The sequence below is a fragment of the Vanessa atalanta genome, chromosome 29 (genome assembly GCF_905147765.1).
Source record: "Vanessa atalanta chromosome 29, ilVanAtal1.2, whole genome shotgun sequence".
Taxonomy (NCBI): Eukaryota; Metazoa; Arthropoda; class Insecta; order Lepidoptera; family Nymphalidae; genus Vanessa; species Vanessa atalanta.
In genome coordinates this window covers 3,995,658-4,022,844 of record NC_061899.1, presented here as the reverse complement: position 1 = coordinate 4,022,844, position 27,187 = coordinate 3,995,658, and the positions used below count along the sequence as shown (strand labels likewise).

The window sequence follows — 27,187 nt, the reverse complement described above, 5'->3', positions numbered from 1 at the left end:
GGAAGTCAACAAGTATTGGCTCCACGTCTTTCCATCGTCTATATACAGGTTGTATTGAATAACATGATTTTATTATTAATGTATTTTTTACAAATGATTTTAATGTATGAATCGGCAAAGTTAAAAATATCTGCGGAATTTTAATATAGAAACGCACTTGTAGTTAAATTCACGATGAGAAGGTACTTAATATTAATAAAATACATTATATATATACATAATAATATAATACATACAATATAATAATTATAATGTCATTAAACGAACGTGTGTTATCAGGTTTAAAGAGCATTCGTAAGTCACAGGTGTACGAGATGACGGTGACGTAAACTTTTGACACATTAATGTTGCGTAATCGTGACAAACTAAATATTGATTCAATGGAAACATTGCACTTTTTTGATTAGGTATTTCAACGAGTATTTAATACTGACGCCAATTTTGTTAATTATTAGACGAAGACGTTTTTAAAATTTTCTCCACCTCGCTGCTCCAATGCGGGTTGGTGGCCACACATGGCAGAAACTTATCTGACACACCAGAACACTGACGGCTGAAGGAGATGAAGTTAAACAATTTTATGTCTTGGTTTAACGAATTTCAAAACCACGTTGAAGGAAAGAGATAGTAAGCGTTTAACTAAACACTCGCTATAGATAGAAATTGTTCACACGGGTTTTTTTTAATTAGAGCTTCTATCTATCTGTCTGTTTGTTCGAATTTTGCAAGTTTCCACTACCGTGCTTCGGAAAGGTCGAGCCGGACCTGTGTTTGTTTTTTTTAAAGTGGTCACCACCGCCCATGGACAATGGCACAGTAAGATATATTAACCATTACTTATATCGCCAATGCGCCACCAACCTTGAGAACTAAGATAATCCCTTTTGCCTGTAGTTACACTGGCTCACTCACTGTTCAATCCGGAACACAAAAATACTCAGTACTGCTGCTGAGTGGTGCATTTTAATCAACGTATCATAAAACATACACTTAGAGATATCATAGTCTTTTATTATCTGTATGCGTGTGACTTTATCTAATATATAAAAAAAAAAACATTTCTAAATTAAATAATTATCATCTTCATTAATGTTCATTAATGGTAAGTAACAAAGTATGCTATCTATTCGTCACGATAATTCGCTCTGCTAAAAAAGTTTACATCGAAAGGTCAACATAGGAAATATTTTTTGACCCAAGTACTTCACTGGCTTATGTATTTTCAATAGAAAATAATAGTTTAGGACTGTATGGATGACAAACAAACACTCATTTTAATATAATATAGCAACCACACCGACCAGAGTTTCGGAATCCCAGGAAGACGAAAAGTACATCACAATTTAAATTTGAAGTAAAGTAAGGTGCAATCAAACGTACATACTAATAGCATTAAACTCTCAACAAAACGGAGTCCGTTGAAACGATCAACAGTAAGTCGATTGCTATAATCTCATAAAAACAAACTCTAATACTTTAAAGCAATGAAATTAAATGCGAAAACGGCAATAGTATAACTCTTACTTTAAGATAACTTCATATGGTTTCTAAGTATTTAAGTCGATGACTATGAAGTATTAAAAGATTATTCATTATAAATATATTTATCTAGTCCTTGTTTTTTTATATATAAACATATTATAATATTACATTTGTAACTCCTTGATGTATCTTTTTTTATGACATAGTTTGGCGGACGACCATATGGGCGACCTGGTGGTAAGTGGTCACTACCGCCCATACGCAATGGCGCTGTAAGACATATTAACAGTTCCTTACATCACATAACTAAGATGTTATGTCCCTTGTCCCTTGTGCCAGTAGTTACACTGGCTCACTCACCCTTCGAACCGGAACACAACAATACTGAGTACTGCTGTTTAGCGGTAGAGTATCTGATGAGTGGTGGCTAACCTACCCAGACGGACTTGCACAAAGCCCTAACACCAAGTAAAAACAATCTACAATAGTTTCTACGTAAGAAATTACAAACAATCTAAAATTAGTAAATAAACTATTATTACAAAGCTAGTTACAAATAAATAAAACATACATACATACATACATTAGCAGCCTGTAAATTTCCCACTACTGAGCTAAGGCCTCCTCTCTCTTTGAGGAGAAGGTTTTGGAACATATTCCACCACGCTACTCCAATACGGGTTGCTAGAATAAACATGCGGCAGAATTTCGTTGAAATTAGACACATGCAGGTTTCCTCACGATTTTTTCCTCCACCGACGAGCACGAGATGAATTTTAAACACAAATTAAGCATATTAAAATTCATTGGTGCCTGCCTGAGTTTGAACCCGAAATAGTCGGTTAAGATGCACGCGTTCTAACAACTGGGCCATGTCGGCACCTAAATAAAATAAATAAAAGCTGTAAATAAAATTTAATTGACATCGATCGCAGTTACTTTGAATAATATTTCGCTTTAAAATTCAAAATGTTTTGTGTTGTACTCATAGAGACTTTCTTTTTTATTCGACGAAGCAATGTGCGCTATGAAGTAGCTCATTGTCATATTTAGTTTGAATCAGTCGCCATTCTGAGTGACGCCCACTGCGCACAATTGGAGATACATGTGCACGGTTTACTTGTTTTGAGATTAGGGTTGTCACTAAAATTATTTTATCGATGGTGTCCTTCCATTTTAGCATTCCTAGTACATGTCTATTAACATTTTTTTTTTGTAATTTTAATTTTGTATTACGTATTAAACTAGCTACCCGTTCCGACTTCAAGAGGATTCAATAAGGGACTGTAGATTAAAAAACAATGATAAAAATAAATAATTCATAGACAGCGTAAGATATTTTAACCATTCCTTGCATCGTTTTGGGAACTAATTCTTGATTGATTGAATTTTCAAAGTTTTTTTTTTATATTTAATTAAATGTGTCTAAATTGTTTTAGTTCTTGAGTAGTTTTATGAAATTAAATGAAGTTCGCGCTTGACATTAGGCTAAATAAAGAGCAAATGTAGCCACTTCTTATAATACTTATTATTATATGACGACCTCAATGGTCGAGTAGTGTGTACACCGGACCTCGGAGTGGTGTACCCATACGCCACTCCGAGGTCCCGGGTTCGATTCCCGGCCGAGTCGATGTAGAAAAATTTCATTAGTTTTCTATGTTGGCTTGGGTCTGGGTGTTTGTGGTACCGTCGTTACTTCTGATTTTCCATAACACAAGTGCTTTAGCTACTTACATTGGGGTCAGAGTAATGTATGTGATGTTGTCCAATATTTTTTTATAAAAATATTTTGTACTAAGATATTTTTGAAAAGCGCTGATTGGCAGTATATTTTGTTTAAGAGTATTTTTTTAAGTTAATTAGTAAAAATCCGTTTCCTCTATTCTAAGTATCGATGTGACATCCTTAACTATGACCTCATTCCGAATTTTATCATTCTCGCTTGGATTATGACTTGTTAACATTATGAAGATTTCATCTCATACTCGTTCGTCTTTGTGGTTTCCCATTCGTGTAGTTTTGATTACGACTAACACTTGCACCATATTGACGAATAAAGATGCTTTTAGTGAGATACTAAAACATACTAAACAATGAAGGTCGTGACAGGTTTAAAGTGTTCTCTTCTCTAGAGGAGGAAGCTTTTAACTTATTCCAATTTTCAACTTATTCCCAATGCGGGTTGGTTAATACACTCGATGTATCCCTTCACACAATAAACACATCAAAATGTGTGGTGCTGGTCCGGGTCTGATTTACAGTCTGTTGAGACTTACGCGTGCCAACCACTGCGCCAACTGCACAGAAGCGAAGCATCCGATCACGCAGCACGGTCAAACAGTTGATTTAATAGGCGAAAACGATACTAAACAAATATTATTTTAATTCAATAATTGTGTTATGTGAGTAATTACATCTACTAACATTAGAATAACAAGTATTAAGAAAAAAAAAAAGTTAAAAGTCATTCTTTTAAATAATAAGGTATATAATTTAGTTAAAATTATGAACGATTAGTTTTTTTACAAAGTTTTTTTATGACGTGCATTGGTAGACGGACAAGCAAATGGGCCATCTGATGGCAAGTGGTCACCGCAATAGCGTTGTGAGAAATATTAGGCATTTTTTATATCCTCAATGCGCCACCAACCTTGGAAACGAATGTGTACACAACAACAAACAATGTTCCTTGTGCCTACAGTTACACTGGCTAACCCAAACTTCAAAACGGAACACGACAATACTGATTGTCGTATAGTAAGACGGTAGAATTTGTGATGAATGGGTGGTACCAAACATTGAATTCTTAAAACACAATATTCTATATATAAAGGTTACCTTGTTTTTTTTTAAAAAAAAGCACCATTAAGAAACAGCAACTGACTTCTTAGAATCATCAAGGACACTCAATTAATAGTCACACTACAAAGTCGATGTGATTGAAATAATTTATTGGATGGAACCGATTATACCTCTACCTATCACTGATCAATCAATAGGTACTATTTAAAAGAAATATAAAAATAACTATTATAGTAAAATATACTTAATTTCGATGGACGTAAAAATCATATAATGTACACTTAACTTTATATATTCCACGAGATTTGCTAATAGTGTATTATCACTTCTAACAGCTCTTGACTGAAAAATCTTCATTTATAATACGTTAAGATGGCTCAGTAGTTAGAACGCGTGCTTGATGATAGATGGGTTCAAAACAAATTTTCATGTGCTTTCTAAATTGGTATACATACTTAAATTGCGATAAAATCGATCTTTACTAGGTCTTTTTTTATATATATAATGTATTTTTTACAGATAAATTACTTATAAATTCGTACGTCGGCTAAGCGAAGGTCGTAATAAAATATTAATTCTGCAATATAATTTACATAATGAAATATATTACGTATTTCTCACAAAAAAAAAAAAACATGTATTCGTAACAAATATATACACAAGCTCCACGGCGTCGCCCGCGTGGAATTTAGTTTTTGACGAAAATTGTTTTAGAACTTACATACAATCCCTCTTCTACAATTTAATCCCCACTTAGGGTAAGAAAGGAAAGCTAAGGGGTTCGAGCTTACGTACAAAATTTCGTCAACATAATCAATGATTTAGCCGTGAAAAATGCGCCTGTCTGTCTGTTACACAACAGACACTCAGACACATTTATAATAATTTTCATTGTGGAATTCCGTCTGGGTAGGCTCTACCCACTTATTATTGTATATATTCTGTTGTTGTGTATTGAAAGGGTGAGTGAGCCAGTGTAATTAAGGGCACGATACTCGTACAATCCGGTGGCCTGTTTGCCAGCATAACTATTTTATAAACATATATATAAATACAAATGCGATCAAATTTGAGTGGGTTCGTGAAGTTTTTTAGTTACGAAAGTGGGTTGCACTTCGTAACTCATTGAATATTCAATGGTTTCGGAGATAAGTGAGTGTGTCAAGGATACGCCGGTGGCCTAGCGCGTGCCTTACTCCGTTAACGGACGGGGTCTCGTTGAATGGTTTCGATTTTAAGTGTTAATTTTGTTTATACGGACATCATTTTTAAATTAGATATTACGATTGACATTGAACTCTCATCGTACAATAGTTTACGGTTCCAAGATTGATATATATGGGAGTGGAGAAATTGCTTTACGAAGTTTAATGTAAATTCTTCTCAGTGAGTGTGTGTGTGTGTGTGTGTGTGTGTGTGTCAAATATCGAAACGAAATCTCCAGTTTCAACCGAATATTTACCTACCTCAAGTCGCGGAGGTGTTTCGAATTATGATTTCGAAAAATAGAATAATTCTTATCAAGTGGACGGTTAATACTTACTGTAAATACTTATAAATCCACAATGAACGTATTCTACCTTAGATAATAATGATACAATAGCAGGTTGCGGTCAATTGATGATAAACACACCCACCATTCCACCACCCACCTAACCACATTCCAGAAGGCAGCGATGGAGGAATTTGTGATATTATGCTCACTGTGTTTGGGCTTTCAGCTTTATATTAAATGGTTACATTGTTATTATCATGACGTTTCAATTTTAATCATATGCTTTTAATGTGAGACTATAAATTGGCGGGCTTTGGGGGACTGATGACGTATGCCGTGACGGCAAACGGCACGACGTTCTTGTATGCTGACATAACCTCTCACGCACACACACGCCCTTGTGTGTACGTAGTGCGTATACGTAGTTGCTACGTATTATCATAGTAACTTGATGAAAACCCGGCTTCGCTCGGGTAAAATAAATAAAACTAAATAAATACGGTTCTTCTTTTAATTTTATTTAATAGCTGCACGAAATTATTATTTGGAACAATTTTGAATGCACCCGTAAACGTCAAACATGGCCGCTCGTTGGACTTTGTCATTGAATTTTACGATATTATGAATATAGAACAGAAAAATATAAAATGAGAAAATGACTTTGAAGAATAAGCTTATAACGATCTGAATTTACAATAACAAATAACTATCAATAATAACATTAATTACTATAAATTAATAATAATTAATAACAAAAACCAACAAAGACGGAGTATGTTCTATGAGTCAGAAATAGTATTTCCAAAGTAACCAAAATTCGCGCCAAAAAGTAAACCCAATCCTCTGTGACAAGCGATCGCGGGCAATTTTTTTTTTAAGTGTTACGCATCAAGGTATTAATGCATTAGGCGGTAAAACTATTTTATTAATGAAACTCTTGCTTTTATTGATTGTAAATTATTTTAAAAATCATCAATTCATCATCAATTATATAAACCGACAATTAAGTACTCTGGAATTGCTATCCAAAATTATTTGGTAGTAAATCTCTTTGAAGATATTTTTAAATTGATTTGACGAAATATTATTTATCTGTGACATGTATTATTTGAGACTAGACATTTGCGTAAACACAGGTGCACCTATTCCCTCGTGCGCATAGTCTGATGGCCCTGCAATTCCGATACGACCGTAACCGGACCCGGTGCTATAAATGAACTTCTGAATTTCGGTCTGTTGGTGAACATTTTAAATCTCGAGACTCTGGTACTGCTGCTGTTTATGTCGTATCCCGTAGTGGACATCTTTACATTAAATTTAATCTTGTTAAAAGACATTTAAAAATATGCTCTGAAGAAAGAGCCAACTTGAGAAAAGTATCTTTTTTGAACGGACATATTAATTTCAATAAACACATGTTTGTGTATTTTTATTAAAATTGAAACTTATACGTATGTATGTCTTCAGAGTACCTGTATTATTTATTATGTTTTTTATTTTCGTGTGCCAGCATATTTTTATTAACAGACAGAATCACATCTTAAGTATTTAATTTGCAATTCTAATACATAGTATTTAAAGTGTCTGTTGTCGTTACGTTCATCTCGCTCGAATAACAATCGTGACACCGTTTGAATACAAAGTGCAGTACGCAATAGAATACACGATAGTAAGCAATACTTGGAACTGTTGAATGATCGAGCGTTGCGTGATTTTTTAAGTGTCTCTGTAATTTTAGTTATTTTAAATGCGGTATGCGGTGTGTTATTTTACGCAAACGTCTAGTTTTGCTAATAAAATTAATATTATAATGAGAGCCGAGATGGCCCAGTGGTTAGAACGCGTCTTAACCGATGATTTCGGGTTCAAACCCAGACAGGCGCCAATGAATTTTCTTGTGCTTAATTTGTGTTTAAAATTCATCTCGTGCTCGGCGGTGAAGGAAAACATCGTGTGGAAACCTGCATGTGTCTAATTTCAATGAAATTCAGCCTCATGTGTATTTACAGCGTGGTGGAATATGCTCCAAACCTACTCCTCAAAGTGAGAGGAGGCCTTATCCCAGCAGTGGGAAATTTACAGGCTGCTAATGTAAAAAATGTAATGTAAAAATGTTTACCTACGTTTATTATCCAAACAAAAAATATAGATTGTTCTCTTTTTTTGTTCCAATAGTAAAGTGAATAAAGATAACTATAGGTTTATTTATTCCAAGCGATATACTAATAGCTCTGCTACTGCTGTCTATACCTGCATTTGTTTAATTTCACCTTATGAAGTTTTCCAGACCATTTTACGTGTGTCTATATTTTGGGAAAAGCTGCATGTGCCGGATGAAAATATGCCACATATGTATGAGCTTATTCCACTGACGCCTATTTTACCATGTCGTGGTGGATTAAGCTCCAAATGTTGAGAACATCAAAGGGAGAGAAAGCCTTGGCCCAGGAGTGGGATACCGGCTGTTTCCTCGGCTTAATATAACTTTATTTATATTAAATATAACAATATTCCACATCTATTTTCAAAATGCAAATTTTTAAGAATCCATAAAGAAAACTATAGGTAGGTATTTTAAATCTCGACCAATGTTGTTATGTTAAATCAAGGTCAAAGTTTAAAAATAAACTCCTATCAATGAAGAGCAAGAAAGAAAGATATTATTCTTTAACTTGGCACTGAAACGCCCTTTCAACTTTCAAGCCCCCCCCCCCCCAGTGTTAGAGATGTCCACGATCGGTGGTAGTCACTTTCCATAAGGTGAGTCTCCCGCTCGTTTACCACCTGCAGCATAAGATGAAGGTTACAATTAGGTCTGTTCTAATCGATTGGATGCAGCAAGTTATCGATTTAATGTACGATTAAACGTTCGTAGGGCATCGCTTCTGTGTCGAATTTATAATAGCATTTGAGTTATGCACCTACCTACATAGCAAATATAACGGAATTACATTTGATTTTGTGAAAATAAAACGAAAAAAAGCTAGACTTCTCAAGGAGAGGAGATTCGTGGAAGAATAGTTTGACGAATGGTCGAAAATTTGTGAAAAACGCATCATGAGAGTTTTCATGATCAAACATTTTTTTATCTTATTGGTAAAATTTAAGCTCCAATGGCTACAAAACAAAAATATGCGTCTTACATGTGTAGTTACTATATGCAAAACGCTTTATCTGATAAAAGCTTAAACACCATTTTTATTATGCAAAGTTTCCAAAAATCTTTCTTTTTTATATTAGGGAGCGTCAACGTCGTAAAAATAGTAACTAAAATGTTCAAGCCAATCGGACGTATAGTTTCCGAGATCTCGTAAGGAATAATTATATACAATTATGTATTATTGTGTTTACTTGCGATTAAACGGGGAAATGCTGCCAGCATTCTTGCAACCATTCCACGCGGTCGTGATTTAATTTCACACAGCTATTTGTGATTTTAATTTTGTGCACGCTTGTTTAAATTATCAATGTAAATAAAGTATTTTATCATATGTATTGTGAATTTGAGGCGACCGTGGTTGCACGAGAAATGCACGTGTTTTTGGTAATCAACGATTGAATTTAAGGTTATTATAATTTTGACGTCAAAAACCCACCCCTGTGCGTGTAGTTACACTGGCTCACTTATTATTTAAACCGGAACACAATAACACTAAGTATTGTTTTTTTGCGGTAGAATATCTGATGAGTGGGTGATACTTTAATTTTTTAATTTTTAATTGTTTAGTAATTAGTTGGTAATTTGTAATTGTCTTGTCTTTTTTAATTTGCGTTTTTTGTATTGTATTATTATTGTTAGTATTTTTTTTTCCCCCTTTTTATATAATATAGTAGAAAATAGTTGTGTTAGGTTAATAGAGAAAGCTGTCCTTTTTCATGCCGTGATAACTTTTAATTGAAACAATACTAAGCTAAAAATGTAATTACCTTTATTTTTCAAGTATTATAAGTGTATGTTTTGTAAGTTGTCCTTAATAATAAAAATAAAATAAGAAAATAAAATATACCTACCTAGGCGGGCTTGCACAATACCTAGGGGTATTGTGCAAGCCCAAGTTATTTTATTTTCGAGCAATATAAATAGTATACGGAACACATAGCATTTGTAACCGGTTCGAACTTGGCCGAAGATTACGCTGGTGACGTAATTACCTGCAGCACGTTCTGTGTCAATGGCCAATGGGAGCGCTGGCTTTCACTGGAGCGAAAATAATCACTGATGGTACGAAAGTTACCTGTTCAGTTATATGTTTTAACCGATAGTTTTCCATACTTCATATGGGTTTTATTATATGTCATATGCCATTATGTTCCATATTGTATGCTATGTTATGTTATATTTGTAATTATTATTATTAATAGTATTTTCTTATTACCTGCCATTTTAAATTTAAATAGAATATCTTTACTCTTTGATTTTTGAGTGTGAGTTACGTACAGTTATTATATCGCAGCGTCAGATAATTAAATGCTTTGATTGTAATCTCTTAGTTTTGAGATTTGCTATTACCAGCTATCGATTTGTTGTTTTATTTGTGAACATGTATGATGAAGATGGTATCCCCGAACCAAACAATATTGCCGGCTCACCGTTATATATATTTTTTTTTATTTTTTTTTAACGCCTTATTGAATAAACTTCTAAATCAATTTTCAATAAAACTTAAACTTATTACTATAGTAAGTAACTTAAGTACTGTGTTACAGTGCTGGGCTAAGGACTGTCTCCTTTAAGAGGGAAAGATTTGGAGTGTACTCCACCACACTGTCACACGTGGCATATTTTCATCCGCCATGTGCAGGTTTTCTTACGATGTTAGGCTTCACCGTGACGTCACGTCATTCACGAATTTACAACATGAAAATTCAGTAATGCTTGGTTTGAACTCGGAATCATTGGTTAAGGTTTCTAACCGCTGTGACATCACGGCTTTCTTATTATTAATAAAGATAGACGTAAAATTTTATTAAGAACTACTTGTCTACAAGTCTTCTATAAACATATACCATAATTGTATTCGTGCATTATCGGAACGCATAGCCGAAAGAATATTGTCACTAATATGTTGAATTCGTGTTTAGGTGAAATTATGTAATTTGATCAGCGATACGTGTTATGTAAATCTGAAGGTCCACTCAAGAACGGGTCTCGGTGTGCCGCGTGATGAAATGTATTAATGAATAGTTTCAACAGATGTAAATACGTTCGGTGCAGCCCACGCGAGGAGACGATGTCTAATTATTTTTTTTTTGTTTACACTTTCTCTTTTATTTTGAAAAATTTTATTTCTAAACAAGCACCTGCTTCGCGGGTAAATAAGGGTTGATATTAACGTTTATATTGAAACAAATGTACGAAGATAAAATTCGAAAATTGTATGTTTTTCTTGACAAGATACTTCGGTAGTTTACGTTTTTCATAACGAAATTTTTATTATATATTATTATATATTACATTCCTATGAATAGTTTAAGAACGCATAGAAGTTAAATTTGTATGTATATAGAATAAATAGATTATTAGTTATATAATAAAGGTTATATTAGATACTAGCTGAACCTCGCGAAATTTATAAAACAAACTTTCAAACCCCGTTTTTGTACCATAGGGGTGGAGTTTCGTAATATCCGTTCTTAGCGAATGTCTGCACTGTCTACCCTATTCGGAACCTACCTGACTAATTCCAAGTTTGGACGTGTTATTGTTTCTGAGATTTAGTGATTAAACAATGTGTAGTTTTTCGCTTTTCTATATATGTATATAGATTTTTCTAATGGTTTTTAAAACTAAATTTTTAACTAAGATAAATTATAAAATAAAAACTAAGATTTTTTTAATAAAACCGTTTTGCTATAGTTTTAACAGATGAACTTTTCATACTTTGTGTTGGGACTTCGTGCAAGCCCGTCTGGGTAGGTACTTCCCATTACCAAGTAGCAATATTTAGTATCGTTGTGTTTTGGTTTTAAGGGTAATCGAACCTGTGTAACTACAAGCACAAGGCACATAACATCATAGTTCCTAAGGTCGATGTTGTATTGGATGTATGGTATGGTTTAATTTTTTTCCGGTGCTAATGTCTATAAGCTGTGGTGACGTACCATCAGGTATTTATTTCATTTAAAAAAAAAACACCTAATAAATATATATTTTTAATAATAAAAACGGATAAGACATATAGGTCAGGTATTTCTTCTGTTGAATGGTTTGGAGTCGAAAATATCGCCGCTAGACGATAGATTCGTACAATATTAAAATTCATTTAAATATTTAATCGTCGATTAAGGAACGCATCTCGTGTCTATCGGAACCGTTGGTCCGATAGATCGAGTGAAAGCGGATTCGATTCTGTTACGTTTATTAATTTTAATCGCAATTCGAAAGTTCACCTTCACTCAAAAAAAAAAATAACTATAGTGTAATTATTCATCTAACAATGTTAAACGTGTTTGGTTTTTATAGTATTGGTTCTGTACAGTTTGTTTAATATTTATTATTAGCGATTTTTTTAAGGTGTTTTTTTTGTGGTTGAATAGAGCTGTAGTTATTTTAAGGTTGTATTTAAGTTTAAGGTTTATTTATGCTAAATTCCTTAATGTTATAAATGAGAAAGTGTGTGGCTAGTTCACCCTTCAATTCGGAACAGAATAATGTATGATGAGTGAGTGGTACCTACAAATTTAGAGTAGGCTAGTTACCAAAAGAGAGCCGAGATAGCTCAGTGGTTAGATCGTGTGCATCTTAACCGATGATTGCGTGTTCAAACCACTGAATTTTCATGTGTTTAGTTTGTGTTTATAATTCTGAAGCCTGCATGTGTCTTATTTCAACGAAATTCTGCCACATGTTTATCCAGCAACCCTCATTGGAGCAGCGTGGTGGAATATGCTCCAAACCTTCTCCTCAAAGGAAAAAAAGGCCTTAGCCCAGCAGTGGGAAATTTAAAGGCTGTTAATTTTAATTACCAAATCCGTCCGACCAAGCGTGCCCGAAGTTTTTGCTAAGCAAACACTTGACGTGCTATACCACTTTGGTTGGTATCCAATTGTGCCATTATAAAATGTAAAAACTCTATCAGGATAATAGATCGAATCGTAGGCAATACTGGAATTAATTTAACCGAAAAGGCTTGCACAAAGCCCAACCGACAAATCTCAATATAAAAATATCTACGGAACCCTATTGATATGATTATTAGTGTTATACAATTTCTGAATATTAATGAAATTTCTTTTTGCAAATAAATTAAATTGTATGCGTATTTATCGTTTCGTAATGTTCGATAAATAATAACGCAGATTATAATTTTAATGACTTCATTTCTCATCGTAATAAAAACTATCGAACTTCGAGTTGCTAACGTTTAACTTGGACTTGTCTTTTTGTACTGGTCATCATAATAATAATAATAATGTTCTCCTAAACGAATCGAATGTGTAGCAGATATTACCTGTGCAGAAGTGTGTGCGAAGTTTTGGGTGTACTGTCTATATACTTGACTACCTCCGTTGTTGAGTAGTGTGTACACCGGTTTTCAGGGGCACGCCACTCCGAGGCCCCGGGTTCGATTCCCGGCCGAGTCGATGCAGAAAAAGTTCATTAGTTTTCTATGTTGTCTTGGGTCTGGTTGTGTTTATGGTACCGTCGTTACTTCTGATTTTCCATAACACAAGTGCTTTAGCTACTTACATTGGGATCAGAGTAATGTATGTGATGTTGTCCAATATTTATTTATTTGCTCATGCTCATAATTCGAAATTCGAAAAACGATTAAAAACAAATTGAGATGTAATGTGAAATTTGTGTGTGAAATGACAGCGGCACAGAATGTAGGTGAAAAAGGATAGTGGAAATACGTGCGAGAAGTCGAAATGTTGAGTGTTTTACTGTTTTATTCGACATGTAAAACTGTCATTAATATGTTTAAGAGTGACCCTCGATGTAGCGTATGCGTCACCCAACAATTGGTCGCTCTTTGGTTTGAGTGTTGGCGCATACGGATTGGCGTTTCCTGGCGCGCGGCCTATCGTAAAATAATGTCAAACTTTTGGGAGAGTACTACGAACAAATCGTCACTTGTTAGTAGTCAAATCGAAACGCTATCGTTGTCGTTGTCTGCTAACCCAACGATCCGGCTGAGGTTTGAACTTGTATCGAAATAGAATCGTAGAACGTATCGTAAAAGTATTTGGAACGCGATATTTACCATGTTTTTTATTTTTATTTGGTTCAGCTCGATATTTCGACATTATCTACGAATGTCTTGTTCTCGTGGACTATAACGTAACGTGTCTCAAATACTTATAGTAATAAAAATGACCATGTTAATTCGAAATCATATACGTATCGTAAAAGTTATATAAATTAGTATAATTTATCGTATTTTATGTGTACAGTTATATACTGCATCAAACTTAAATCATTACTATAGTATAGTATAACGAAGAGAATATTATTTAATACAAGTTATAAAGTATAAATTAAATATCTCTTGCATAAAATGGTCCCCTGGAGAGTTTACAGCTTAGCCTATTAAAATATATTGGTCCTAACTTCTAAGCGTTATAAGCAGATACGTGTGATGTCATGATTCCTAAACGGAATAAAGTCCTTCCCAAGTGCATGTTTATCGCAAGGACGCTCGTCCTCACAAGGTCTTTAAAAGTGAATGTGTATGAAACCGGATATAACCAGTTCCCTTGTTAACGTAACCGGTTATTTCCGGTTTCATGTACTTTGCTATAATTATGTCGATCGCGTCTTGTTTTTATTAGGCTTACTGTTCACATATTAGATTGTGAAGTATTGTTTTGTATATATTTTTATGTTTGGGCTTATATTATAAACATTTTATATACTATGTATATACTTTGTAAATTAGGAAGATAGGCATGGCATTAAATTTACTCCTACACTAAATAATACTATTGATTTCTGCAGACTACGACGCCATTTTGAAATGAAAAATTTTTCAACACTAGTTATCGCCCGCGGCTTCGCACGCTCTTTAGGGGTTGGTCGTCGGATGTTATGCATAAAATGTAACCTATGTAACCTTCCTAGTAGTCCTATCTTACTTTATATCAAATTTAATCAAATAAGGTTCAGTGCTTTACCCGTGAAAGAGCAACAGACAGACAGAAGTTACTTTCGCATGTATAATATCAATATAGATTTTTTTATAGTTAGTAAGTTATTTTTGATAGTAAGTTATCAAAACAGAGTCTAAATATTTATGTTAATTAGATATGAAATTAATAACACGATGCCGGTACACAAGGTCGTAACGTGATCCAATATGGCGGCCGGTCGTCCTTGGAAGAGATGTGAGCTGCCATCATTGTTCCTAATTCACACTTGGGTGACTTTCTTGAAACTTTTCGTTTATGAATAGCGGGAAGGTTTTTCTCTGTATGTTTGTCTAGTTGTATAGCATTAAGTCGTAACGACTTGGGAACCTTCAAGAAAAGAGCGTACTCCTTCCTCAAAGGTCGGCAACGCATCTGCAAGCCCCCCGGTGTTGCAACAACTAACTGTAATTGCTCAATGGACCAAAAGTTTCTCGATTACATATATGTTTTTGCCATGAACACGTATCACTTGAAGGTTTTTTTAGGTTGTTTGAAGAGTACGTAACCTTGTGCCTCTATGTAGGTACGTCTAATTCGAACTGTTTACCTTCGTTTTATGGTTTTTAGCGTTGAGAACGTGTTATCTATTCGTTATCATTTATTTACTGAAATTACCCATCGTACGTATTTAAATATGTACATATATGGGTTATATATTTTAAAAGGTAATTTGAAATTGAACATAAATTCTTGATAGATAATCACAGCGTTGTTTATTATTTACCTACAAACTATTATTTAATTTTAATTGTTTGGTGGTAGAATTGTTTACGAATCGTCAATCGAACCTTATAAAAACGACACAACAACACAACGACTGATTAAAAGTGATTAATTTTATATTTTCTTTGTCCACAGATTAAATTGGAAACAGTGTTCGGTTTGACTGTCAGCAGTAACGCGGCGCTCGACTGTGATCCGAACACGGAAGTCGTTGCCTATCCCGCAGGGTGAGTAAGAGTATTTTTTTATGCGGAACCATAACGTACATTAATCGAGTCTTGAACCGAAATTTTAACACATTGAATAACATGGAAGGTATCAGTGGTTCGGAATTTCGTGATGAATCGATAAGAAACTAAGTTCCATTGTACCCGATGGTTGCGGTTTCAAGCCCAAGTTGGACCAATGTATTTCCACGTGCTTAATTTGTGTTTATAATTCATCTCGTGCTCGGCGATGAAGGAAAACATCGCGAGGAAACTTGCATGTATTTAATTTCAATAGAATTCTGCCCCATGTGTATCCATCGGCCTGTTGGAGCACCGTGGTGATATTAGCTCCAATACTTTCTTCCCATATGGAGAGGAAAGGGGAGTGGAGGTCTTAGCTCAGTCTTAGATATTTCCAGGCTGTTACTTATGATAATTGTAATTTCTTTTTTTTTTCTGTTTTTATGATAATTTAGTTCCAAGTTTTACGTTTATTTTGAGACATCGTTCTGTTTCTGCCTGTTCGTATCGACGACCACTACGTTATATATACAAATAGCAGGGAAAATGGTGCATCATACAATCTTATTTTTTTATAATACCTACCCTAATAATACCTACTGGTACAATTTAGTACACAACTGTCTTTTTAGATAAACATTATTGAAGGCTTATATAATTGAGGACGTACCTGACCTTTTTTCTTACCCCCTTCAGAAAAGGCGGTACGATCCGGTACAAACCACTTACTATAGAATGGAATTTATAAAAATAAATAATTATTTATTTAATAAAATCGAATCGATTAGCTTTAAACAAGTAAATTGGAAAAATCTAAATCCACTATGTTCTATATTCAAGTACGCTCATAAAAATACTTTTGAATCGCCGTGTTACAGTGAAGAAATAAAGTAGAACCGGCTAGAAACTCATTAGTTACTCTTTTCTATCATTAAACAATACAATACTCAATTATTTAATTTAAGTGTATGTTATTTGAATGCGATTGTAACGGCTAGCCTGTATAATATTTACAAGACATAAAATTGCTCTAGTATGCTCTGCTCTGCTCTCAGTGCGACCTCAATTTATAACATATATTATTCAAGAACGAGTTATATTAAGTTTGTATTTACGGACTCACGACACGATAAAACTATCTACCTCGTTTAATTCTTGATGAACCCCGGCGCCCCCGCCTGAATATCTAGCTGACGTGACCACGAATTGTTAATATGAGACCGGGATCACTTGCGAATATATTTTAGTTAGATATGACCCCTATAGGTTTTATATTTTTGGAACGAAATCGAAGTGTGTCAACATGTTTTCCGATCGTACGGGATACGAAAGTGATAGTCATATATTTGACGCGCCCTTCCTCGTCCCAATTTAGAAGGGGGTATCCGTATACCCCCCTTCTTATATGAGTACTTCTACGTTGCTCTTAAATTACAAAAATTATCTATATTCTCTCGTCTTATGATTTAATGTTTCAATATTTGAATGTTGTATGGAAACTTTTTTTTTATTAAATATAGTATTAATATATTTATACATTATATTATTTTATTTTACTAATAACCTCTATGTACAGGAAGATTAATTTATAATTGACCTTTAATCTGAACGGTCATTGGTTAGACGCAGCCGATGACGCATAGTCGACCAATGAGAGTTCACTATTTAGTCCGAATAGATAATCTGAGTTTGATCATCGTTTAGGAAACTAGTGTTTTTTAAAAAAAATAGATATCACCGTAATTAATCTTGCATTGCAAATTTTCTTCTTGTATACCTACCGAAAAGGGGTTGGGGTGAGTCGTTTTCGTATCCATGCCGTTCCCTTCCCACGCCCGCGAACGGAGAGGCCTTAAAATTGCAGAGCTAATTTTAATTTTCAGCAAATTATTTTAACCTCTTTATAAAGTCGCTCGAGATATAGGTCAAAACGTTGCACTATAAGTTTGACAGAGTGCTTCTCTCGTACGATATAATGTTCTCCTGACCGACATAACCGCCAAGGCCGTTTTACACGGAGATTAGCTAACTACCAGTTATAATAATTTAACTTGATTGTAGGGCTTTGTACCGTCTGGTTAGGTTACGTCCGCCCATCACACATTCTAGCGACAAACGGTTAAGCTCAGTATTTTTGTGTTTTAAGGGTGAGTGAGCCAATGTAACTAGGCACAAGAGATATAACATTTAAGGACCGGAATACCCTCTCGACCTCCGTATTCCCCATCACCTACAATATAGGTTGGTACATTAAAGTCTAGAGTGAATATCCACCATGTGTGTCATCATTTTCCATCAATTGTGATTACAGTTCAGCGCTAGCTTACATATTTAAAAAAAAAATTAATTCAAACAAGTTTGGTGGTGCATCGGCGATGATTAATATTTTTAATAGTACCAATGTCTATGGGCGGTGGTTACCACATGCCATCAAGTGGCTCAATTGTCAGTCTGTCTACTTACAAAAATTACTTACAATAATAATTGGTTATGTTATGTTCTATGTATCTTATGAGGACTAAGGTTACGAGCATTAACGCGACTATACTTAGCCGGCGACGTGTTCAACGTGACGTGTGCTGTAGTATTATTTATCTTTTCGAACTTTTAATGATATTTCAATTTTGCCCTCCAGTTAAGTGTCAAGCTAGTACTGATAATAAAGATGGCGTCCTGACCGATTTTGACCATGGTGCTCCTCAAGGGAGACCAGTCAACTACTGAGACATGTTATGTGTACAAGTGTGTGAGTAAACACAGGTGCACGCTCTATTCCCTCACTCTCATGATACGATGAGGGTCAGAATCCGACACAAGCGGTAAGAGTTCAGGCGAAGGACCGTTTTCTTTTTGCTTCCAACTTCCACTCTTCGGGCTGTTACTGATATTTTCGACAGAAAAACTTAATAACTATTTCTCGGCTCAAACCGGCGTTTGATCCCAGGGCCTCGGGATCTGCCTCATATTTAGCCACTTGATCAACAAGGCAGTCGAACTAGCAGTAGTCAAGTGTAAGTAAGTGTAAGATACGACGATAACCCAAGAGGACAGGATCGAACCTGCAATTTAGTACGTCATGGCTGGGCAGCCCGTATTGTCGTCACGGTACCATGCAAAACCGATCCCGTGGCGGACGCCGATGAGACGGAGAGGGAACCGCTGGTTTTTTAGTGGATATTCCGGTGTACCGCCAACATCTTGGGCACCGACGAGTCCCACAAATCCCCCCTCCCACTTCCACGTGGGGGAAATGCGTAACGCGTATTTCCAGTGAAAAAAAGGGCAGCCCCTATTGAAGCTCGATATTACCGTATGATACTGGAATAGTGTCGCCTCCGGAAATGAAATACTCGAAAGGTATTAAATTGCCGTCAAAGATCATTACCGATACCGTAGATTTTATGCGAATAGAATTCCAGCCACGCAGAGTCTTCCTCCCATCAGACATTCCATGAAATCTTTAAGCTTTAGTGTGTGTGCTTGTCTGCGAGTGTGGTCTATGCCGGTGTAGGTATAAGATTGGGTAGTGTCTTTATATTAACAATAGTATGGAATCAACCTGAACATATCAAAAGAAAGATTCGTCCGCGGTCGATGACCATCTCGAATAATAATGATATAACATTACCAATTATGTGGTGTGTCTGTACGTCACACATCCGCCGCCTTAAGTTTATGCTAAGATATGTACGCGCGAACGGAGAATTTTCATGAGCCACACAGACAGACAGAGGTCGAGTTGCGCACAGCTTGGACGCTTCGAGAAATCTATATAATTAATTATTAATAATATATTTATATGAAATTATTTCTGTCTGTCTAATCATTTTGATTTAGATGAAATATAAATAGCTTCAACTATAGAGATAAACCGTTAATTATTTAAATTGGGCATTAGTGTGTAAATTCTTTCAAGTTTAAATAACTAATATTTTATTTTAATATAAAATTTACCGATAGATTTGTAGTAAATGCTTCGTTGACTTTAACAATTTCTTGCCGGTTTTTTTTTTGGTAGAATTCACATTCCGAACCGGTGGTGGTTTTATGTTTAACGTAGTTCTGGGAAATAACGATTCGAAAGCCTACAATAAAGTATATTTTGATTTTGATTTCGGTTGGTCTGGTGGCTATCGTGTATGCCTAAGAGATTCCTTGTTCCAACTCTGTTCAACGTTGTTGTCAAAGAGAGTTATTTTAAGTCGTATGTCAATTTTGTGTTCCATGATATTATAAAAATGGTTTATAACATAGACAAACACTCAACCCTTCAAACTCGTACAAATATTATTTATACGATAGGGGAATGATTTTATTAAAGTAATTGCCAGGACAGTGCGTGGTGTTGGGAGCGGCCGGTGGGTGCGGTCGACACACCCCCACGTCGATAATCATATTTTAAAGTTCGCTGTTTGTAATTTTTTATGTTTAGAAAATATACGTTATTATTATAGACGTCTATTACGAAAAAAAAATTTATAATAAAGATAAACTTTAGATTTACGTATTCCAAGCTATTTTTTATAGTAAATTTAGATTGTTATTATGCCCTAAATATAATTAAGCTCCTGCTACGCATCTTTTTTAAGAGTATTATTATAACTTTGAGATTATATAGATGATAAAAAAGCGTGGAGTTAATGCTTGTTGACTTCCAGGCAGGAGACATAACATACATATATAATTGTATTCAACTAACATGACTGTATTTTTAGATCTCTAAAAAGAGTAACTACAGAGTTTCTTGTTGGTTCTTCTCGGTAGAGTCTGAATTCCGAACCGGTGGTAGCTTCACTTAAATGTTAAATGACGATTCAAAAGTACTTGCAAAAGCCTATTGAATAAAGTATATTTTGATATTGATTTTTGATTTTGTTGTCTGTGTAAAATATTTGAATATAAAATCCATTACCTTGCCATCGTTTCGGCATGAACGAAACGTTGAAAACACGGTTAAAGTTAGTTTATGAAAGTTAAGTTAAATTAGATTTTTTTGATTTGACACAAAAATGTATATATTAATTTCATAAGATTGCTGACGTTTTTAATTCAAAGTCACTACCCGCAATACACGTATTTATAACGCACGTTGTTGAGACGTTTTTATAACAGTAATAAAAAATGTCAACGATAATAACGGGTTCGAAAAGTAACCACTACAGTTCGTAGACCCTGACTTCCTGTTCCGAAAACCATAAACCATGACACTTTATGTGATGTAGCATCGACACCGGGATGATAAACAACGGGACTTCCCCTCACGTAATGTAACTTCCATTTGTTTGTTGTTTTTTATCATATATGGATTTACTTAAAAATGTTATTTAGGTAAACATAGCTCTGTCCCTCTCTCAAATGTCAAATTGATGGTGTCAGAAAGGGAGGAAACGTAAGTACGTTTATACGATCATTAGTTTTATTTAGTTGATCGATTATGTTACCCTCGTTATAGTCAAACACTATAATTATTTTACTACTGGAACGATAGTTCCGATAGTTTCCAAAGTTGGTGGCGCATTGGCGATGTAAGGATTGGTTATTTTTTATACCGACATTACCGCCATTGTCTATGGGCGGTTATGTAAAATTACAATTAGGTATTTTCCCGTCCGTCTTCTTATATCATAAATATTCACTTGAGTGAACGTTCTTTAAAGTGGATGCGTCTGATATCGTGTTACGACAACGGCGTCTTCAGCTTCGCTCATGTTGTACAAATATTAGTCTGACGCGTCAGAACTGATTGAAAGACTATTCTGTTAATATGATATATCTCGGGAAACGCCTCATACCAGCGCACCGATTCGACTATTTTTTCAGGATTTAATGTAATTAATTTATCAGGGTTACGAGATGTTGCCGATTCTTCTCCGATCGAACTTCGTCTATACGATTCTATTAGTAGAATTCTCCTTCAGCTTGAAGCCTGTCATCGTAGTCGTGACGACAGCAGTCGTTCAAATGTAAAATATGTGAAAATCTATCTCAATGTGTGCGAATAACAATACATCATACGGGTTGAAACATAGTCCACTATACCTCACTCTCTCTAGTCACATAGGACACGGTGTAAATACTAAGTGACCGTCACGTCAGTTGAGTCGACAATGGGCTTTACATGGGACGCGTAATGGTTAAGCCACGTCGTTCGGGTGAGATTACATTGATGAGATGAGCGGGTTTAGCTATTTATTATAGTTGTTGTCTTAGACACAGTACCGTTTGCATGATCGGTTTTATAATAAAGAGAGAAATAATTCTTTGTATTAATTACTAGCTGCTTTGCGCAATTTCACCGGCGTTGAAGGTTATTGCTCCCACAAATTAAACTACATCTTGAAAAGGTAGGAAATAGCAACGCTTTATATGTTAGTATAAAAACAGACGAAAGAGACGTAACGGCTTAAACGCCATACTTATCAAAAGCCTCCTGGAAATTATACGTTAATCTTCTGCTATCAGCGTAGAATGAATACACAATTTCATGGATTATTTTTTTGTTTTATTTGTTTTACCCGCTATCGCTGAAGCTTATCGCTTCGCTCGTCACCGTAAGTACACGACAGCATCAACCTTATTCGTATGTACGACGAATGTTTAGACGCGGCCTTTCTCACGGACTGATGGTATGTTCGTACAGTTCTCTTAACTATAAATGCTTTAACGTAACACCATCATTTATTTACTATAGAGTTATTACATACTAGCTACCGGTCCTGACTTCGTGCGGTTACAATTAAAGTAAACAAATCATTTTAGTTGCCTTAATTTTTCAGGTTAATAAACTTCGATGGTTTGGTTTGGATGGATGTTTGATGATTTTATGGAAATGTTTTTATACGATTTTATTTACGATTGCTTATGTTATAACCCGGCGTGTCAATGTTTACGAAAGCTTGATATTATAATTTATTTATTACTTTTTTAATATTATGCATTTTTGATATATCGCATAAACACTGCCAAGCGTCGGCAACCTTTTATTTACCCCTGTGATATCTATCTGTGCTGTATCACGAGCAACACAACCAACCTCCGCTTAACACTGCCACATAAAACGTATGATCCAAGCTTCTCTGTAATCCTGTCAGGCGAGCGGTATCCTGCAAAATTTTCGACAAAGATCATCCCCGCAAAATGTATGCTGGATACCGGTATTTCCGGATCCCGGCATACCGGGATTGCATTCCCTATTCCTGAGTAATATAGGATATAAATTATATTTCTATCATATGTATATATCATATATATGTATTATGTATTTAATTCAAGTAAACCTTACAATAAAGTATTTCTGCGTTAAGCGTTACCTACGACTCTCTAACACCGTTTCGGAGACCAGTTTTCAGCGAGAAGAAACTCGCAAGTCGCAACTCGCTCTTTTAAATTATTAGATTTTCAATGATTTTTATGTATAAATTGCACCCGAGCGAAGCCGGGTCGAATCGCAGCGTAGCTTCTGTCGGGTTTTCCTTAATGTTATTTTCGTAGTATTGGGGCGCGGCCTGACTGCTCGTGGCCAGGGGTGTACTTCCGTTTCGCCCGTACCTTCGATCTGAGTTATGGATTTCGTCGCGCTGATAACGATAATTTCCAATAGTGTTACAACGACGATAAATTAACAACGGTTATTTTTATTCGAGAAACGATTCGTTTCGCCGACGACGTTTACAAGAAATAATTAAAATCGTCTCAATACAACACGCTTTGTAAATCACATAGGAACGACTGTAACAGTTCGATACTCGTTTATTTAGGGTTCCGTACCCAAACTATTACTAAGACATCGCTGTCCGTCCGTCAAATGTGATTTTTTACTCGTTTTTGCTCGATATTGATAACGGCAACAGGAAGACGCTTGAAATATTCACAGAATATTCAATTATTCATTTATATATTAAGTTTAAAAATAGATAATTAATTTAAAAAAAAAAAAACCTAATATTTAAGGCATGCGTACAACAAACATACATATAAACTTTCTGTAGTGTACACATATCGATAAAACACAATTATTCGTATTAGATGCATCTGTCATCTCGAGTGACATACATCTCGAAGCGCGGGAAACTTAAATATAAAAATTGGGTGTGCTGTGTGTGCGCACAGCGAGCTGTTATTTAGAATGTAATATATTTCATCTAGTATATATAAATCGACATCTCTCATGTGAATATAACACTGTCATCCACTTTATATGTGCGATAACTTATTTTTTTTTTACATTTTCCTTTTAATTTTTAGATGTACGGTGGTCCTTTACAATGTACGAAAGAACCGTCAGTCGCACGTGTTGAACGCGTCCCGGAAGAGTGTCACGTGCGTCGCGTTCTCGCCCGACGGTCGGTATCTGGCGACGGGCGAGTGTGGACACGCGCCCGCCGTGCGCGTTTGGGATTTACAGGTAATTTAATTATTATAAGTTACAACACACACAATAGTAATGAGCCGAGATGGCCCAGTGGTTTGAACGCGTGCGTCTTAACCGATAATTGCGGGTTCAAACCACTGAATTTTTATGTGCTTAATTTGTGTTTATAATTCATTTCGTGCTCAGCTTTGATGGAAAACTTCGCGAGGAAACTGAAAATGGAAACGGAAAATGTTGGAAAAAGCTTTAATCCTTCTCCTCAGAGGAGGGGAGGCCATAGCCCAACAATGTTACGTTAATACACAATAATTATATTGTATGCTATACTAATAACAAGAGGAGTAGGACCTAATGACATATAAACAATTTTGACCTTGAAATGACGCGACATCATTGGTCGAGAATCGAGATCAAAGAATCAGTCGTATTCATTATGGATCGAAAACAATTTCGTTTAGAAGTAGAATTGAAGTGGATATAATTGTAATTGAGTAGAATAGTGTTTTATTATAAACTAGCAACCCGCCCCGGCTTCGCACAGGTGCAAAGCTGATACTAAATATACTACAGAAAGTATTACAACGTTTTACACAGTTTTTCAGTCATTAGACAATACGAACCGCTATGACCCTGTGTCTTAAATCTGTAATATTTTTGAAAATGTATGTATATAGGTATACCATCGCGGACTTCTTTGAAGAACTTTTTAAGGTTTACAGTACTGTAGTACGTTCTCAATATATCGTAGAGTTCAGACAGCGTTTGCAATGTAAGCGCAAAACAAATGTGTTTATTTACGACATCACTTTAGAATCCTTTAAAATTTTCTGTGGTTCTCTACTTTATTGAGCATGTATTATACATTATAAAATATGTCTATCTATTAAAAAAAAAAACCGCATCAAAATCCGTTGTGTAATTTTAAATATCTGAGCATACACAGGGACAGACAGCGGTAAGCGATTATGTTTTATAATATTATAAATAAATATATATTTATAAAGAATTGTCTGTAGTGCAAAACACAACATTGTTATCAGCATCGCATGGAATGTGTAAATCTAAGGTTTGTTTATCTCTAGTCCTTCCTGGATGATTAGTAGCTATATAAATAAGATAGGTAGATTCTTTTTATACGTGATGATTTTTTAAGAAATACAGTCAGACAAGAAACAGCTGTTTCTCAATGCATATTCTATGATGAAACATGTCTTTTGGACAATATTAACGATTGAAAATTTTTGAAATTATATTTTGTGATACATAATCATAACTAACGTAAATTTATTTTGAATATGTTAATTGTTATGTATCGTGTATGTGAATTTGTGAATTATATATTTATACTGAACATTTCACGTTAATTATTATAATCATAATAAAGGGCTATATTATTCTTATTTTTTGGCAGACGGGCTAGTGATGAGAAACAAAAAATATAACATCAGTCGATGGAACGATTGAATGCGTCATTCAAATTAGATTCCATTTTTTTTTTACTTATTTTTCTTTATTAATTAATACTATTAAAGCCATCTTTACGAGTAGAAGAACTAAGTATTTCTAAACAAAATTGCGATATGACATCATTATTATATGGCAGCCGTTAACAGCCATATCGTGAGCTTTAAGAAAATTGTTAAATTTTTGATTATTGTTATTATTTATCAAAATCAAAATAAATGTATGTCAAGAAACTCAGCTTATCTACAATTACATCTAAATATTCTGCTTGACAAACAACGAATATTAAGTCTATACTTTTTTGTCGCTTTCAGGATCCTACTGCATCAGGTGCAGTTCAGATCGCAGAGTTCCCGGGGCACACGCATGGCGTCAACTGTGTGGTAAGTTTTCTTTGTGACATCTATCTACGTACTTTTTAATGATGTAGAATAGGGCCGGTATCGTAGGTGGGGGTTATCTTAGAATATCTCTTCGAGGAGCGTTACGAGATCGCTTGCGAATGCTACCGTGACACCTCAACGGTTGACCCGTCCAACGTCGCTATCACGCGAACGCCCTTATTCTGAGCCAATATGTGGTAGTAACGTTCAACGTTTATATTGCGTTGAGGTAAACATCGTCAGAAGCGTGTGGGTGCAATTCCGCAGAGTGGTGCATTGAGTTTCACTAATGTTTTACTGGAAAATCTTAAGATTTACCTTAGTTCGAGCTTTTACAGTAACAAACATATCATTTAATTTAAAAATATTACGTCTTTGCAATAATGATACAGTATCCTCGCATTGATCTTAAACTACCAACATCTATTTCAATGGAACTATCACCAATGCAGTAAAATGTTGAGTTTTGACTTGATAATTACTTGTATAGAATTCAAAACAAGAAAATCAATTTTCCCTTCCATTTATTTCAGGCATTCTCAACTTCATCCAAGTATTTAGTGTCGGTGGGATCTCAGCATGATATGATCGTCAACGTTTGGGACTGGCGTGCCAATCTGAAGCTTGCCAGTAATAAGGTGAGATTATTGTTGAGATATAAAAGATGCCATTAACATGCACAACACACACATACTTTGTATCAGGATATCAGGATTCTACATAAGTAGATTTGCATTGAACCTATGATTATAACTTAAATATATGTATCTAGAAAAAGATTATTTGCTTTGTCACTGATCTATTAATTCGGTCAGTGATGTGTGTTATACATTATAAGTTAAAAAAATAATAATAATGTTACATGATTGCATTATAACCAAATATAAGAAGATAATGCCTATATATGTACATCACAAATTTTCAGGTGTCATCCCGAGTCAAAGCTGTCAGCTTCTCAGAGAGTGGCAACTACTTCGTGACGGTTGGATTCAGACATGTCAAATTCTGGTATCTGGAGTACTCGAGGAATGCTAAGGTATTCTATTTTTATTTTAGTTACTACGTTCACCTTCTTCTGAGTGGTCATGCTGTGTGTTATGTA

The 27,187-nt window shown here is 35.0% G+C and overlaps 1 protein-coding gene across 9 annotated transcripts in view; it reads left to right on the top strand.

Annotated features, from left to right (window-relative positions):
- Positions 1-27,187, top strand: part of LOC125075054 (mitogen-activated protein kinase-binding protein 1) — a 128,631-nt gene that overhangs the window by 70,910 nt on the left and 30,534 nt on the right. For all 9 annotated transcript variants that reach the window (XM_047686622.1, XM_047686613.1, XM_047686621.1 and 6 more), the window contains 5 exons: positions 15,773-15,864; positions 24,112-24,271; positions 26,017-26,085; positions 26,619-26,723; positions 27,011-27,121. In XM_047686622.1, coding sequence (XP_047542578.1) covers positions 15,773-15,864; positions 24,112-24,271; positions 26,017-26,085; positions 26,619-26,723; positions 27,011-27,121 — 537 coding nt within the window. The remainder of the gene's footprint in view (positions 1-15,772; positions 15,865-24,111; positions 24,272-26,016; positions 26,086-26,618; positions 26,724-27,010; positions 27,122-27,187) is intronic.